Raw genomic sequence first — 17664 nt, 5'->3', positions numbered from 1 at the left:
TGAGGTCACTTGGTGAAGTTCCGTTCTAGGTTAGAGAGGTGAGGAATGGAAGCGATGGAGGGTGGTGGAGAGAAACATAATAGTGTGGGATTGGTTGTGGGGGTGATTTTGGAGTGTGTTGTGGGGGTTAGGTGATGTATTGGTTTGAGGGAGATGGGAAGGGGGAGGAATGAGATGGTACTGCTGGTAGGTGATAGAATGGGGTCGAGGGGGAAGTAAAGAAGGGAGAAAAGAAGGAAGAAAAGGAGGGGTGACGAGGGTTTAAGATGTAAATGGGGAAGAGAAAGATCTGGTGTAGGAAGAGAGGCCCCAGACATGCACCACACCTCCCCTGCACCACACCTCCCCTGCACCACACCTCCCCTGCACCACACCACCCCTGCACCACACCTCCCCTGCACCACACCTCCCCAGCACCACACCTCCCCTGCACCACACCTCCCCTGCACCACACCTCCCCTGCACCACACCACCCCAGCACCACACCTCCCCTGTACCACACCACTCCAACACCACACCTCCCCTGTACCACACCATCCCAACACCACACCTCCCCTGTACCACACCATCCCAACACCACACCTCCCCTGCACCACACCACACCTCCCCTGTACCACACCACCCCAACACCACACCACCCCAGAACCACACCACCCCAGAACCACACCACCCCAGAACCACACCTCCCCTGCACCACACCTCCCCTACACCACACCTCCCCTGCACCACACCACCCCTGCACCACACCACCCCAGAACCACACCTCCCCTGCACCACACCACCCCTGCACCACACCTCCCCTGCACCACACCTCCCCTGCACCACACCACCCCAGAACCACACCTCCCCTGTACCACACCACCCCAGAACCACACCATCACCTATACCAAGTCTGACCTTACACCATCACTCAAACCTACACCCACAAACCCCCCCCCCACACCATTCAACAACATACCGTGCCGTGTTTCTGATATCTTACCAGAAGATATCAGAAACACGGCTGGAACAAGTGTAGAAGCCTTCAAGAGGAAACCGGACAAGTATCTTCACCAGGTGCCAGATCAACCAGGCTGTGATGGATATGTGGGGCAGCGGGCCTCCAGCAGCAACAGCCTGGTTGACCAGGCAAGCACCAGACGAGCCTGGCCCATGGCCGGGCTCAAAGAGTAAATAAACTCTCGAAACTCTTCAAAGGTTGGAAGGTTACACCACCTACACCATCTTTCACCAACACCCACACAACCTCCCCCCCCCCACACCTCACAGATCACATTCAAAACAAAATCAGAAGAAAAAATTACTCGTAAGTTTGTGGTGATTTCCAAGGTATGGATGCTGAAGAAGTGAGATTCCCTGGACGCCTTAAGGCTCTGGTAAGATCCCGCCAGATCCAGGGGCTTGTCTCTTACTTAGAAGTTCCACTAGCTTATCTGAGGCTGCGATAGTGGCACCAGGAGAAGTTGGTAAGAATAGAGAGAGAGAGAGAGAGAGAGAGAGAGAGAGAGAGAGAGCTGATGTAGATAACAGCTCTTAGCTTGTAAATAAAGTTAGGAACTTTAACCTAACCCTTGTAAAATCCCTGTGTAAGAGAGAGAGAGAGAGAGAGAGAGAGAGAGAGAGAGAGAGAGAGCAAGCGAGGCAAGCTCACTCATGTGTGTATATAAGGTATATAAAATTGGTAATATAATATTACCCCGCATTAACCTTCGCAGCGCATCACTCATTAACTGCGCTCACCAGTCGCTTTTTGTTCCTAGTCTTCTTTGTTACCTTCTTCCTCACCGGGAGGAGGAGCAGGAGGAAGAGGAGGAGGAGGAGGAGGAGGAGAAGCAGGAAGTAGAGGAAAGAGGAGGAGGAGAACGAGGAGGAGGAGGAGAAGCAGGAAGAAGAGGAAAGAGGAGTAGGAGAATGAGGAGGAGGAGGAGAAGCAGGAAGAAGAGGAGGAGGAGAAGCAGGAAGAGGAGGAGGAGGAGGAGAAGCAGGAAGAAGAGGAGGAGGAAAAGCAGGAAGAAGAGGAGAAGCAGGAAGAAGAGGAGGAGAAGCAGGAAGAAGAGGAGGAGAAGCAGGAAGAAGAGGAGGAGAAGCAGGAAGAAGAGGAAAGAGGAGTAGGAGAAAGAGGAGGAGGAGGAGCAGGAGCAGGGGGAAGAGGAAAGAGGCGCAGAAGGAAGAGGAAAGAGGAGCAGGAGAAAGAGGAAAGAGGAGGAGGAGCAGGAGGAAGAGAAAAGAGGAGGAGGAAGAGGTAAGGAGGAGGAGGAGGAGCACAAGATGGTAATAGGAGGTTGAAAAGAATGTAGGAAGAGACAGAGAGAGAGTTTATGGTGTAGGAGGAAAACGAGAGGGAGGAGAAGGAAGAGAGAAAAACGCTAAACCTGTAGGGTATGGGAGACAAAGATTGATCTGGGGGAGAAGAGGAGCGTCTCAGATTCCTTGGATCAAGAACCCTTCACTACCATCTAGACAACTGTTTTGTTTTCAGCTGGTCATCTGTTAGTGGTCCCAGCTGGTTACTTGTTAGTGGCCCCCAGCTGGCTACTTGTTAGTGGCCCCCAGCTTGTTACTTGCTAGTGGCCCCCAGCTTGTTACTTGCTAGTGGCCCCAGCTAGTTACTTGTTAGTAGCACCATCTGGTTACTTGTTAATGGTCCCAGCTAGTTACTTGTTGGTGGCCCCCAGCTGGCTACTTGTTAGTGGCCCCCAGCTGGTTACTTGCTAGTGGCCCCAGCTAGTTACTTGTTAGTGGCCCCAGCTAGTTACTTGTTAGTGGCCCCAGCTGGTTACTTGTTGGTGGCCCCCAGCTGGTTATTTGTTAGTGGCCCCAGCTAGTTACTTGTTAGTGGCCCCAGCTGATTACCTGTTACTGGCCCAGCTGGTTACTTGTTAGTGGCCCCCAGCTGGTTACTTGTTAGTGGCCCCCAACTGGTTACTTGTTAGTGGCCCCAGCTGGTTACTTGTTAGTTGCCCCAGCTAGTTACCTGTTAGTGGCCTCAACTGGTCACCTGTTAGTGGCCCCAGCTGGTTACCTGTTAGTGGCCCTAGCTGGTCACCTGTTAATGATCCTAGCCGGTCGCCAGGGGACGATTAGTTTGTCGGGGGAGGGGAATAGCTGTCGGTAGTCAGTGAGCTGGTCGGTCGGGAAAGAGGCGACGGGTCGGTCTGTCGGTCGGTCGGGTCGTGTATGCCTTAGAGAATAACGAGAGAGCAATCATGTGTGTGTATATATATATATATATATATATATATATATATATATATATATATATATATATATATATATATATATATATATATATATATCATTTTACCTACTGCCTCACGAACTTCCCCCACACTCACAACTGGCTCTTCGTCACTCCTACAAGATGGCAAGGAGGAATAACATCTTGTAGGAGTGACGAAGAGCCAGTTGTGAGTGTGGGGGAAGTTCGTGAGGCAGTAGGTAAAATGAAAGGGGGTAAGGCAGCCGGGATTGATGGGATAAAGATAGAAATGTTAAAAGCAGGTGGGGATTTAGTTTTGGAGTGGTTGGTGCAATTATTTAATAAATGTATGGAAGAGGGTAAGGTACCTAGGGATTGGCAGAGAGCATGCATAGTTCCTTTGTATAAAGGCAAAGGGGATAAAAGAGAGTGCAAAAATTATAGGGGGATAAGTCTGTTGAGTGTACCTGGTAAAGTGTATGGTAGAGTTATAATTGAAAGAATTAAGAGTAAGACGGAGAATAGGATAGCAGATGAACAAGGAGGCTTTAGGAAAGGTAGGGGGTGTGTGGACCAGGTGTTTACAGTGAAACATATAAGTGAACAGTATTTAGATAAGGCTAAAGAGGTCTTTGTGGCATTTATGGATTTGGAAAAGGCGTATGACAGGGTGGATAGGGGGGCAATGTGGCAGATGTTGCAAGTGTATGGTGTAGGAGGTAGGTTACTGAAAGCAGTGAAGAGTTTTTACGAGGATAGTGAGGCTCAAGTTAGAGTATGTAGGAAAGAGGGAAATTTTTTCCCAGTAAAAGTAGGCCTTAGACAAGGATGTGTGATGTCACCGTGGTTGTTTAATATATTTATAGATGGGGTTGTAAGAGAAGTAAATGCGAGGGTCTTGGCAAGAGGCGTGGAGTTAAAAGATAAAGAATCACACACAAAGTGGGAGTTGTCACAGCTGCTCTTTGCTGATGACACTGTGCTCTTGGGAGATTCTGAAGAGAAGTTGCAGAGATTGGTGGATGAATTTGGTAGGGTGTGCAGGAGAAGAAAATTAAAGGTGAATACAGGAAAGAGTAAGGTTATGAGGATAACAAAAAGATTAGGTGATGAAAGATTGAATATCAGATTGGAGGGAGAGAGTATGGAGGAGGTGAACGTATTCAGATATTTGGGAGTGGACGTGTCAGCGGATGGGTCTATGAAAGATGAGGTGAATCATAGAATTGATGAGGGAAAAAGAGTGAGTGGTGCACTTAGGAGTCTGTGGAGACAAAGAACTTTGTCCTTGGAGGCAAAGAGGGGAATGTATGAGAGTATAGTTTTACCAACGCTCTTATATGGGTGTGAAGCGTGGGTGATGAATGTTGCAGCGAGGAGAAGGCTGGAGGCAGTGGAGATGTCATGTCTGGGAGCAATGTGTGGTGTGAATATAATGCAGAGAATTCGTAGTTTGGAAGTTAGGAGGAGGTGCGGGATTACCAAAACTGTTGTCCAGAGGGCTGAGGAAGGGTTGTTGAGGTGGTTCGGACATGTAGAGAGAATGGAGCGAAACAGGATGACTTCAAGAGTGTATCAGTCTGTAGTGGAAGGAAGGCGGGGTAGGGGTCGGCCTAGGAAAGGTTGGAGGGAGGGGGTAAAGGAGGTTTTGTGTGCGAGGGGCTTGGACTTCCAGCAGGCATGCATGAGCGTGTTTGATAGGAGTGAATGGAGAGAAATGGTTTTTAATACTTGACGTGCTGTTGGAGTGTGAGCAAAGTAACATTTATGAAGGGATCCAGGGAAACCGGCAGGCCGGACTTGAGTCCTGGAGATGGGAAGTACAGTGCCTGCACTCTGAAGGAGGGGTGTTAATGTTGCAGTTTAAAAACTGTAGTGTAAAGCACCCTTCTGGCAAGACAGTGATGGAGTGAATGATGGTGAAAGTTTTTCTTTTTCGGGCCACCCTGCCTTGGTGGGAATCGGCCAGTGTGATAATAAAAAAAAAAAAAAATATATATATATATATATATATATATATATATATATATATATATATATATATATATATATATATATATATATTATATATATAACGTGATGTCTTTTACTGTTCACCTTAAGTCATGTCTATGACATTATCGTTTAGTGTATATCGCTTTACATCCCTATTCTCCCCACCTAGTCAAGGACTCGGCCGTGGGGGTGTTGACCCACGAAATACCATCTAGCTAGACTTCTCCCACAACCACTCCCACACAATTCCTCTGCAAAAGTAGTCAGTGAGATGCTGATGTCTCAGTACGACTTAGTGCTCAACGAAGACTGATAATCCAATTCAGTTTCACAGTGAATGTGACTCAAAACACTGTCGACATCTCCATAAGTTCTGAAACACTCAGAGACCCCCATTAGACTTCGAAGAAGCTCTTGATGTTACACTCGCGCACTCTGCTCCAGGCCCAGACTCGTGGGGTTACTAATTGATGAATAATGTCCAGTGGAGTTGTAGTCTTGACGTTGGTCTTACCACGGTAATTAAAATATCTATAGACATACAGCCTGGTTGACCAGGTAAGCACCAGACGAGCCTGGCCCATGACTGGGCTCAGAGAGCAGAGAAACTCTCGAAACTCTTCAAAGGTATATCAAAGGCACACTGGAAGAGGAGAATCGTTTTTAATACAACGTTTCACTCAAAGCTGGGCTTTATCGATCACAGGATATACTTGTAACGCCCAGCATTGCGCAGCACGTTGTAGTCAAAGTGTCTTTATTTCCACTTTTCAGCTACATCTCCTCTCTACAAAGGTGTCAGGAATGAAACTGAAAAAAAAAAATGTATAGACCACTGACGTCCCACATTAATAAATTCTTTGAAAAGAGTTTTCAGTAGCATGATTCGTTCAACACACATGGAAGCATAACAGGTGTGCAGTCCAGGGCAACATGGGTTTAGAGGAGGACGCCTCTGTCTCTCACAATCGATGCCAGCCATAAGTCAAGCTTAATGAATTCACAGCACCAGCATGTAACCCACAGCTTACTGGACGTAGATTAGTCCTGGAGCTGAGAGGTTTGCTGTGGAAGGTAAAAAGAGAACTGAGCTGTAGGGATGTTGGGGTGGCAGGGAAGTTGGATATATACCTTTGATGTCCTGGGTGAATTTCGAGAGTTTTTTTCCTATTTCTGGAACTCGGCCCTGGGTCAGGCTTGTCTGGTGTTCGCCTGGTCAACCAGGCTGTTGCTGTTGGTAACCCGCTGGCCCTCTTATCCACCAAAGCCTGGTTGATTTGGCACTTGGTGGAGATGCTTGTCCAGTTTCCTCTTGAAGTAAATTCAATACACAGTTTCAAGACTGTGTACTAGTTGGCCCACGGATTCAAACTTCGATAATGGGTCCCAGGAGCTGTGAATCGACCTTTGCAACCACAAATAGGTAAGCACACAAAACAGGCCAAGTGTCTATCGAAAGTGCCTTTGACAGCTTATAACTACAACTCTCTCTCTCTCTCTCTCTCTCTCTCTCTCTCTCTCTCTCTCTCTCTCTCTCTCTGGCCTAATTTTCTTGCAAGTTGCAGGAACTCGCTGTAATTTGCAATCCGAGTTGATTTGTGGTTTGTAAATACATTTGTTTGATCTCACGGTTGTCTATTTGCGCTTCCACTTAGTGCGTCTAAGAGAGGGTAGGGCTAGTACGTGTCCTTTGGTACGTGGCTTTATGGACGTGATTTGCTTTTTGGAGATTCGTGTCTATGGTAGGATTGGAAAGTGTGTGTACTCACCTAGCTGTGTTTGTAGGGGGTTGAATCACTGTTTCCGCTGTGTTTCTTAAATCTTATCGGTGTGTCCGTTGGAACGTTCGTACGTGGATTTTGAGATAATTCCTTCCTGTCCGTGAGCTCGGTTGTGTGTGTGGGGAAGAGAATGGTACGTGTTCGTTGAGTGTCCGTATATGTCCGTGAAGGCGTTTGTGCGTGTTCGTGGACACGACTGTACGTGTCCGTGTCTTTGCCTTTGTCTCTGCTGTATAATCATCAGCAAAAAATTAGGAGACGGTTACTCTTCATAAATTAAAATTCTCTCTCTCTCTCTCTCTCTCTCTCTCTCTCTCTCTCTCTCTCTCTCTCTCTCTCTCTCTCTCTCTCTCTCTCTCTCTCTCTCTCTCTCTCTCTCTCTCTCTTTCTCTCTCTCTGTTCCACTTTTTTTTTTACTCTCATCACCTTAATTTTCTCAGCTTTCTCCTACTCTCTTTCACTAATGTGAAAGAGTACTTTCACATAAGTATGCAGGAATGCACTGTACTGCAATACATACTGATACTGTACTCTGCACTGCATTGCTGTTGGTGTGAATAAGTATATTTGAGGTAAATTATGTAAGGGTGACAGTAAACGTCCAAGGAAGCGCTGCTCTCCTGTCTTGTGACTGAGGAACGGATGCCTGTTAAACGTTCTGCACTCTGGCAGGACTGGTTGTGTCACAAGACGAGCCTGGCCCAAGGCCGGGCTCTGGGAGTTTAAAAACTCTGGGAACTCTTCAAAGATTCTAGTTGTACTCGCTTACTAATCTGGTTTTCCTCTTCTGAGTGCACTCAGAGTGCAACTGTGGAGCTTCAAGTGTAGATATGATAAGGCCCAAGAGGGAGGAAATTAATGAAATGGCTGACACCAACAGCCTTGTTGATCAAGCCATCAACAAGGACTGGACTAGGTCTTGGGGGCGTTGACCCCCTTGAAATCGTCCTCATGTAACTTTTAAATAATTCATCAAAGTCACGTCGTGAAGTATACCTGAAGAATCAACCTCTTACACCACATGCTGCACCAACAGCTCGGTGGGTCATTGACTAGTCCGAGATCTATGGACAGTAAAAAAAAAAAATCATGATTACGTAGACTCCAGGTAGACCAAAACCCGGGTTAGGTACGATGGGTTTTAAGACCGGTGAGGCGAGACGGGTCTCGAGACCCAAGATAGGTGCAATGGGTCCCTTTGAGACGTTTACTGCCTGGTGGACACGCTTGATGGCTTGCGAGTGTGTCCCCCCCCCGCACGGTAAAGTGACCCCATCTGACCTGTCACATGGTACTGACCTGTCAGACCTGTCACGACACTGTCACATGGCACTTGGCTGTCACGGCACTGTGTCACATGGCACTTGGCTGTCACGGCACTGTGTCACATGGCACTTGGCTGTCACGGCACTGTGTCACATGGCACTTGGCTGTCACGGCACTGTGTCACATGGCACTTGCCTGTCACGGCACTGTACACGCCTATTTGTACTCACCTATTTTTGGTTGCAGGGGTCGAGACTCAGCTCCTGGCCCCGCCTCTCCACTGACCGCTACTGGGTCCTCTCTCTCTCTCCCTGCTCCATAAACTTTATCATACCTCGTCTTTAAACTATGTATGGTTCCTACCTCCAAGGCACCTGCCTGTCACGGCACTGTGTCACACAGTACTTGCCTGTCACGACACTGTGTCACATGACATGGAGTCCCTGTTCACATACACTGAACCTCGAGAGATAGAACACATTTGTCACAAGACATTGGACACCAAGCTACATTGTCTCCCAGATATCTAAACTTAAAGCCATATATATGTCATGGTATGAACTTAACTCCTCAGGACGTGAAACTTGATTCGCAGGGAACATGGAACTTGAACCCGCACACACACACTATTTACAGGTCATGAAACTGAAAGCCACATGCTCGCCGAGGCATGGAACTTCCAGGGAACGTTCACCCAGGAAAATGAAACTTTCGGCCACGTCCTTCTTGGTACGTGGAACTTCAAGCAACTTCCTTCAGCCAGGCAGGTGTTTTTTTTTTTTCAGGAATTTCTGCAAACCTGACAGGTCCTGACCCCTGAACGCCAACTATAGCAGGATATACCTGCCTTCTGAAATTCACACCAAGTCGTAATCCTGAGGATTCTCTCTCTCTCTCTCTCTCTCTCTCTCTCTCTCTCTCTCTCTCTCTCTCTCTCTCTCTCTCTCTCTCTCTCTCTCTCTCTCTCTCTCTCTCCCCTTCCCACTTCGGGTTTCGGTCACGATTGGTCATTAAAGGAAGAAAAACATTTTAAAGAGGTCTCGGGGTCCCCGCTGGCGTGAAATTGGGACGCCCGTGAGACGAGGCTGTATCCTCACGCCCACATCCACGCCCAGCTGCACACACTGAGCTCACCTCCATCCACATACTCATTTCTTCACCCGCCTACACGCCCATCCGCCTGATACCCCTATTTACAACGCACTCACAAATTGGTGATGGCAGTTTTCGCTTCGGTCCTTGGTGGACATTATCAAATCGCAGTGGTATTGTCTAGGAGAGGTCGAAACGTTGGCCCGTTTCACTTTGTCTGTGGGTCAGATGTGAGTTTTTGCAGCCAACGTATTGTGCGTTAGTTGTGAGTTGTTACAGCCACGGTATTGTAGGTTATGAATTGATCCAGACACGGTATTGTAGGGGTAGTTGTGAGTTGTTCCAGCCATGGTATTGTAGGGGTAGTTGTGAGTTGTTCCAGCTATGGTATTGTAGGTTTAGTTGTGAGTTGTTCCAGTCACGATATTGTAGGTTGTGAATTGTTCCATCCACGGTATTGTCACTTTTGTTTTTTTTTTCTTATATCATGTTTGGCACTCAGTAACTCACTTTAACTTTGTCTCCCCTGGTATTCTTGCTTGCTTTATCGAGACTTAACGTGGGTCGTAAATTCCCCCACCTCCCACCCCAACACCCCTGAATACCCATGGTCTCTTCCACTCTCCAACCCCCTACCCTCACCCAAGCCCACACCTAGCACCCATGATCACGCCTCCCACACTCGGCTCTCACAATCACCTCCCCCACACTCAGCGCACACAACCACACCTCCCTCATGCGTTGCTGCTTCTTTCCCCCCCTCCCCCACTACCATCTACGCCAACACCCGTTCACCACCACCCACATCACTAGTTTCCACCCAACCCACGTCTACATCCTTTTATATATATATATATATATATATATATATATATATATATATATATATTAACCAGTTGAAGAGCTATACTGACTACGTAGACGAGGCGAGTACCAGATCAGCCAGGCTGTGGGAGCTAGCCGGCCGCTAACAGCAACAGCCTGGTTGACCCGGCAAACACCAGAGAAGCCTGCAGGAGTGGAGAAATTCTCGAAACCCGTCAAAGGTAAAGATGGTCTTGTTCTCAGCAGCTGTGGTTCGTCTTGACTCTCACATTGTCCCGACCTTGAAAAGTTCCTCGAGTCTGTTCCTGATCAAACGAGCTGTGGTGCCTACGTTGTACTACGTGCTACCTGCACCAGCAGCCTGATTAATCAGGCTAGCAGGCCTGGTCTAGGACCGGGTCATGTCAAAGATGACTCTCCCGGTCTGCTGTAGACACAACATGCGCATCTCTTTACGTCATATTCTGCACACTCAACGTTATTTATATATCTTATTTTTCCCATCCTCTCTTAAATGCTCACGCGCAATTTTCCACGCTACGAGAACTGCTCTGATGTAAACATCTGATTTTTTTCCGCAGAGAAAACGGCCGACCTGTGACCAATCAGCAGCCTTCTTGGTTCCAACTGTTTTTTTTTTTTTACTGGCAGCCGCTTATTGGCTGCATTGATACCGTCACAGCCATGGGGGCGTCTGTGATTGGCTGGTGCATCGGGTCGTTTTTGATACAAATGGAAAATTTGCGTAACTTTTCCTGCTGTTAGGGGCAGGGTGGGTGGGAGAATTCGAAGTTTTCTCTCTCTCTCTCTCTCTCTCTCTCTCTCTCTCTCTCTCTCTCTCTCTCTCTCTCTCTCTCTCCCCACTCTGAGATGAAGGAACGACCTGTCAGCCGTTCTGATCACCAGATTCACGACCTGCACCCTTCTACCTGGTGACCTGCACCTCCTACACCTGCCTTTCTAAACCAAGTGACCTGCCTTCCTAAACCTAGTGACCTGTCTTCCTTCACTTGGTGACCTTCCTTCCTACACCTGGTGCAACAGCCTGGTTGAACAAAGCAGGCAACAAAAAGAAGCCTGACCTCAGGCCAGGCTGCGACAATAAACTCTGGAAAGCGATCACGGGTGTATCACAGGTAAATTAATAGAATATTGATAGAATGACGGACCTGCAATGCTGCTGCAACGAGGTCAACACAGTCAGGCAACAATGGTAACTACTCCTTAAATCACCCCATTAAGTCCCTTAACGTAGCCTTAATTAAATCTCCAAGAGTGACTTTAATGTTATTAGTGCTATAACAGCTGATGTTGTATCTCTCTCTCTCTCTCTCTCTCTCTCTCTCTCTCTCTCTCTCTCTCTCTCTCTCTCTCTCGATGCGTGCTTCACATATTGATATTTGTTGACACAGGTTAGAGAGTAATTTGAAGTCTAATTACTAAGTAATTTATGCTCGTTATTATGGCGTTTTATAACTGCCATCGTAATACCGTAAAGAGCGCCGAAATAGAGAGAGAGAGAGAGAGAGAGAGAGAGAGAGAGAGAGAGAGAGAGAGAGAGAGAGAGAGAGAGAGAGATGGCTCCAACTTCATGCTGTTCACTCTTTGTATATCTCATATTAAAAATGGTTTTAAATGAGATGATGTAGGTAACAGCTCTTAGCTTGTAAATAAAAGTTAGGAACCATTAGCAGTGTAAAACCCTGTAACCCTGTGTAAAAGAGAGAGAGAGAGAGAGAGAGAGAGAGAGAGAGAGATTCTGATTGGTATCCTGTTCGGCTAACCTCCTACATCCTCTTCTTTCCTGCCTCACAGCGTTCTGAGTAGTCGGTCCATCAGACCCGTCCTGATGGACCGTCTTTAGTGGAGGTAAATGTGGATCATCTCTGTAATGGTTCCCTCGTCACCTCACCGATTGTTCCACAGATTGTTCCGGGGATATTTCCTATATTGGGAATTTTCCAAATAATGGGAGGATTCCAAATGCTGGGAATATCCAAAACAACAATATTTCAGTCAATATTACACCATGAAGTATTTCCCATAACGCTGAGTGATACCCATGAATATAATATCTGACGTTCATCATACGGAAATTTTTGGGGATGTTATCGCCCCTGTCGCCCGGTACCAGACCAGACCTCCCAGCTGCTGGCTTGATCGACCAAGCTGTCGACGCTATAAATAACAAAAAGGCACAATACCGTGCTGGAACGAGGACACACACCTGCACAGCTTTACGATCTTGATTTACATTGACAAAGTCACATTGTGTGACTTTGCCAATGGTCCGCGGACCGAAACGTTTCGGTCGGGTTCGTCGTAAGCTTCAAAAATGTCTTTATGCGGGTTATTTGTGTACTGTCGACGCTAGCTAGCTACACGCAGTTCAACGTAGGTAGTACAGCCCGGTTGATCAGGAATGAGTTAAAGACCATACAAGTTTCCCTTGAAGGGTGGGTGTGGGAAAAGTCTTGGTCCCTTTACATTTACTGAGTTATCTGTTAGTGTATTTACTGCTCTGCTTTTCACTGGGGGGTTTTCGTACCGTCTGACAAGTCTCCTGCTCTCGACGGGAGCAATTTCAGTGTTAAGAATTTGTTCCAGTTTCTCAAGAATTTTCCAGGTGGTAAGAATTTGGACCAGTTCCTCAAGAATTTTCCAAGTTTGAATGTGATGTTTCTTTATCGCCTGCATTCGCAAGGAGTACAGTTCAAGGGACTTCAACATATCTAATTAACCTATTACAGACAAAAGCCAAGTTTTTCTACTTAATCTTCTTTCATCTGAAGTGATTTTTGAAGAGTCTGTATAGTTAAACACTCCCAATAAATTCAGTGTTTGAATTTGTTTGTGTAGTGAAGGTTCTCTGTATATTTTTCCAGTTCTGAGGTTGAACCCTCCTCAACGAGGTTTGTTGGAACACTATATTAACATGATCGAATGTTTATATTAGTGTGATTAGAGGTGCTTTACCCAGTTATAAAGAGAAAAGTAACGAGTTCCTGAAGTCAGTTCCTGATCAACCAAGCTGTTGTGTCTATCCTTAAGTTTGAGTGATCCTGGTACCAATAGCCTAATTGATCAGGCACCCACCAGTATGTATGGTCGGGGGTGATATCCTTCAGAATCTCCTACAGGTAGACAGGTCGACAGATGTGATATGCAATATAACTTGTTTTCGACAACAGATTCCTAATTTCCCCTGTCTTTTATTCCCGACAGAGGTGTTGAGCAGTATGGGTGGAGGTACAGGGGTGGTGGGGCTCGGTGTAGGCGGAAGTAGCGGTATCTGCTGCCGTCCACGCCCTGTCAACCTCCTCCTGCTGCTGGTGCTGCTCCTTCAGGCTGCCTCCGCGACCAGGACACTAGCAGGTAAGAGATCCATCTCCGTTGTAGCGACGGAATTTGTATTATTATTATTATGCAAATAATCCGCACATATTTATTTCTACAAGTATATGTACAAGGTATACAGATCATAGCTGACATCAGTGACATACTACTATATGGAAAACCGCTTGTTATGCTGAGCATTTCGGCCAAATTAGGTCAGTTTTGTCCCAGGATGCGACCCACACCAGTCGACTTACACCCAGGTACCTATTTTACTGATTGGTCAGCATAGACAACCAGTGTAAGGAAACACGGCCAGTGTTTCAACACTTGCCGGGAATCGAACCCGGACCCTCGACGTGTGAAGGGAAAGCTATAGCCACCAGGCCACGGGACACCATAGGAGAAGAGCTTACGACGACGTTTCGGTCCGATTTGAACCATTTAAAAAGTCACACTGTGACAGTAAATGGTTCAAATCGGACCGAACGTCTTCGTAAGTTTCTGTCCCATGTGCGGGTTGTTTGTGTATTCCAGTCACGGTATTGTGCCTTTTGCTAATTATTATTATTATCATTATTATTATTATTATTATTATTATTATTATTATTATTATTATTATTACTCTTAGTAGTAGTAGCAGCCGATTAATAATAATAATAATGTTACTCTTAGTAGTAGTGGTAGTAGTAGCAGCCTATTATTATTATTATTATTATTATTATTTCTACTTGGCAAAATTGGATCCATCAGCAATGGGCTGCTGCCCTATTCTATATGACAATTACATAGTGGGAACAAAAGCTAGTTATCTTTTCCCCGTCAATTTGATTCCATCACACAGGATGGGCGACATGCCTACGTAGTCTTACTGGAGCTGACAGTGACGGTCAGTGTCTGGGGTGAGTGGCAGGATGACCTCTCCCCTCCTGCCATGACCCATGCAGTAACTGTATTTTAAACACGTGTATTTGTGGAGTTCGATAAATTCGAACACAGGAACAACAAGAATACGCTGACTATGTGCGTATGGCTCCGGGCGAAGCTCATTGAAAGCACCGGGTTTATTTAGCCTGTTTGTTCACTAGTTTGTGTCTGTTCTGTTATTCTAGTTCGTTCTTGTTTGTTATTGCTTTATTGATGAAACGTTTCGCTCACACAGTAGTCTTCTTCAGTCAGATACAGAGCCAGCAGGTGTAGTAGTGAAATGTAATCAGTCCATCACTACATCTACCACCTCTGTATTAGACTGAAGAAACCTAATGTGTGGGCGAAACGTTTCAACAACAAAGATACACAACTGTTGTATATGTCTTAATCATCAATTGCATTTTTTTCACTTCAGTCAGTGTTAAAAATTATATTTTAAATTAATTTTTCTTTCTGCATTGTGCTGGCACCTCTTACCTGTGAAAAATATTCCTTTATATATGTACGTAGTGTACTTTTGTACACTGATGTTCACTATAATTGATCAGACTAATGGGTTCACAATTTTTGTGCATGTTCTTTTAGAGTGTACAGTTTTAATATTTTTAAAAGTTCTTTGTGGCAACACTTAATTTCGGGTAATGGCGCCGAGTCGTATTGTTGACACTATCAATTTGGATTTTTTTTTTTTTGACATTAAGTATATTAACGATCCTTACATTGTGCTATATAAACAGTGAAGGTGTGTTTTTTTAATAGTTCTGTGACCTTTTTCGTATAATCTTTATTTTTACAAGTGCAGATATAACTTATAAATACCATAGCTGACATCAGCGACATAATGTATAGAAAGCCCCTTGTTATGCAGATCATTTCGGGCAAATTGAGTTAATTTTGTCTCCATGATGCTACCCACGTCAGGAGACTTAACACCCAGGTACCTACTTAATGCTAGGTGAGCAGAGAAAGCAAGTGTCTTAAGGAAACACGTCCAAATGTTTTCACCCTTACCGGGGGTCGAACCACGGACCTCAGTGTGTAGCTATCGGACGCTAGGATGCTGTATCACAGCCTGTACTCGCGTGTTGATGTCGCGAGAAAAGATATGTTTTTATCTACAGGAAGCCTGGTCACAGACCGGGCCGCGGGGGCGTTGACCCCCGGAACTATCTCCAGGTAAACTCCAGGATAAGAACCGGGACCAGTAGCAGAGTTGGAAGCTAAGGACACAGTTGAGTCATAAATTGACTTAAGAAAGCCTTGAATCAGTCTTAGCATAAAGGAGGAACACTGCAGCAGGCCTACCTGCCCATACTTGGCAAGTACTTGTCAAACCCAAACATACTAAACAATAAGGAATGAGCTTTGATAACTCTGTTAGCTCAAGCTCAAGTCCCACTTATATCCAGCTCCTGTCACTCATAAAGAGCAGAGGAATGTATTTGAAGCTACCCAAGGTTTTAACTTCAGTGAAAAGTGTTGCTGGTAATTGAACGAATTGTTATGGGGACCCTCTTGCGCAGTTTCAAGAACAGATATGACGTTGTCCAAGAAACAAGGAACTATTAATGGTTGTCGATAGTTTAAGAGGCTGGGCCAGGAGCTGAGACTTGACCTCTGCAAATTTGGTAAGTGCATACAATTATTTTTCCGAAGCGGCAGGGTTCGAACCCGCGGGCACTTCATCAAAGTACGCAGTACTTTAGTGACACTTTGATGCAGAGTGCACAGGTTCGAATCCTGCCGTGGACTGGACTGAAAGATAGTATTTGTAAATAATTTCGTCCTTTTTGAGAATTGTTAAGCGCATTATATATATATATATATATATATATATATATATATATATATATATATATATATATATATATACACACATATATACACACACACCTTTGAAGAGTTTCGAGAGTTTATCTACTCTCTGAGTCCGGCCATGGGCCAGGCTCGTCTGGTGCTTGCCTGGTCAACCAGGCTGTTGCTGCTGGAGGTCTGCTGTCCCACATATCCATCACAGCCTGGTTGATCTGCAACGGCAGAGTGAGCCTTGTCCTCCGGGTGGAGGGGTCGACGCCAGTAAACATCATCCGTCCTCAATCAAGCTGCACGGGCACACCACTTTTCTCTTCCCTCAGGATGGGAGAGTTTTCTTTTATGCCTGTTACATTTTATGTCCATTTTGATTTTCGGGTGAGCAAAAGCCAGTTTTTCTCCTGGGATAACTTTTGTAAGTAATTCTTTCACACCTTCATGCCCACCAGTATCGTCGTGTCGAAACGACACGAGGTGCGTGGCCGAGCGAATGTAGACACCATGTACTGTCTGCTAGATTCATATAACGCGGCACTGTGGTGCTGCCCTCTCTAGGCCTGCCCAGATCAGTGAGACGCGGAGCCTACCCAATCTTATTACATGGCCTACCCTCACGGGTTCAACAGCCTCCCCTCCACGGACTGGCTATCGGTCATCCCCTCACTTTGCCTGTTGTGTACTCCTTTTCAATTCAAGCCAAACTAGTCTACGGTAGTATCTCTGCAACCTACACTACCCCATCGGCACTAAACCGCTGTTCAACACCAAGAACAGTATTCACAAGTGTTCCCTCTTATACCCTCTTTTATATATATATATATATAATGTCGTGCCGAATAGGCAGAACTTGCGATCTTGGCTTAAATAGCAACGCTCATCTTGCCATATAGGACAAGTGAAAATTTGTGTATGCAATAATTTCGCCAAAATCATTCTGAACCTAACGAAAAAAATATATTTCACTGGGCTTGTTTAGTATTAAATTATTGTAAACAAATCTAAAATATATTTAGTTGGGTTAGGCTAAAATAACTTGCTCTTGTTATAATAAGGTTAGGTAAGTTTTCTAAGATTCTTTTGGAGAAAAAATTATAAATTTTTGCATTAAAATTAATGAAAAAATATATATTTAAGCGTATAAGAAGTTTTTTATAGAAAGGGCTTAATTTTAAATGAGTTCTTGCTAACTGACCAGTTTTACATATTCGGCACCCCACACACACAAACACACACACACACACACACACACACACACACACACACACACACACACACACACACACACACACACACACACACTATATATATATATATATATATATATATATATATATATAATATATATATATATATATATATATATATCTGTCACTAGCTTGGATCATCAATAGGGATCAGGCAAGCCCTCCCAGTGCGACTGGGAGGTAT

The 17664-nt window shown here is 45.4% G+C and overlaps 1 protein-coding gene across 8 annotated transcripts in view; it reads left to right on the top strand.

Annotated features, from left to right (window-relative positions):
• The window catches only part of LOC128698822 (latrophilin Cirl), a 414208-nt gene that overhangs the window by 133642 nt on the left and 262902 nt on the right, over nucleotides 1–17664 (top strand). For 7 of the 8 annotated variants that reach the window (XM_053791234.2, XM_053791237.2, XM_053791235.2 and 4 more), the window contains exon 2: nucleotides 13384–13533. In XM_053791234.2, the coding sequence (XP_053647209.2) occupies nucleotides 13384–13533 (150 nt within the window). Of the gene's footprint in view, nucleotides 1–13383; nucleotides 13534–17664 lie in introns of those variants that run through there. The other variant, XM_053791238.2, reaches the window with a different exon arrangement.

The sequence above is a fragment of the Cherax quadricarinatus genome, chromosome 59, assembly GCF_038502225.1.
Source record: "Cherax quadricarinatus isolate ZL_2023a chromosome 59, ASM3850222v1, whole genome shotgun sequence".
NCBI lineage: Eukaryota > Metazoa > Arthropoda > Malacostraca > Decapoda > Parastacidae > Cherax > Cherax quadricarinatus.
Note: the sequence above shows the minus strand (reverse complement) of the source record. Positions and strands in the feature narration are given on the sequence as shown.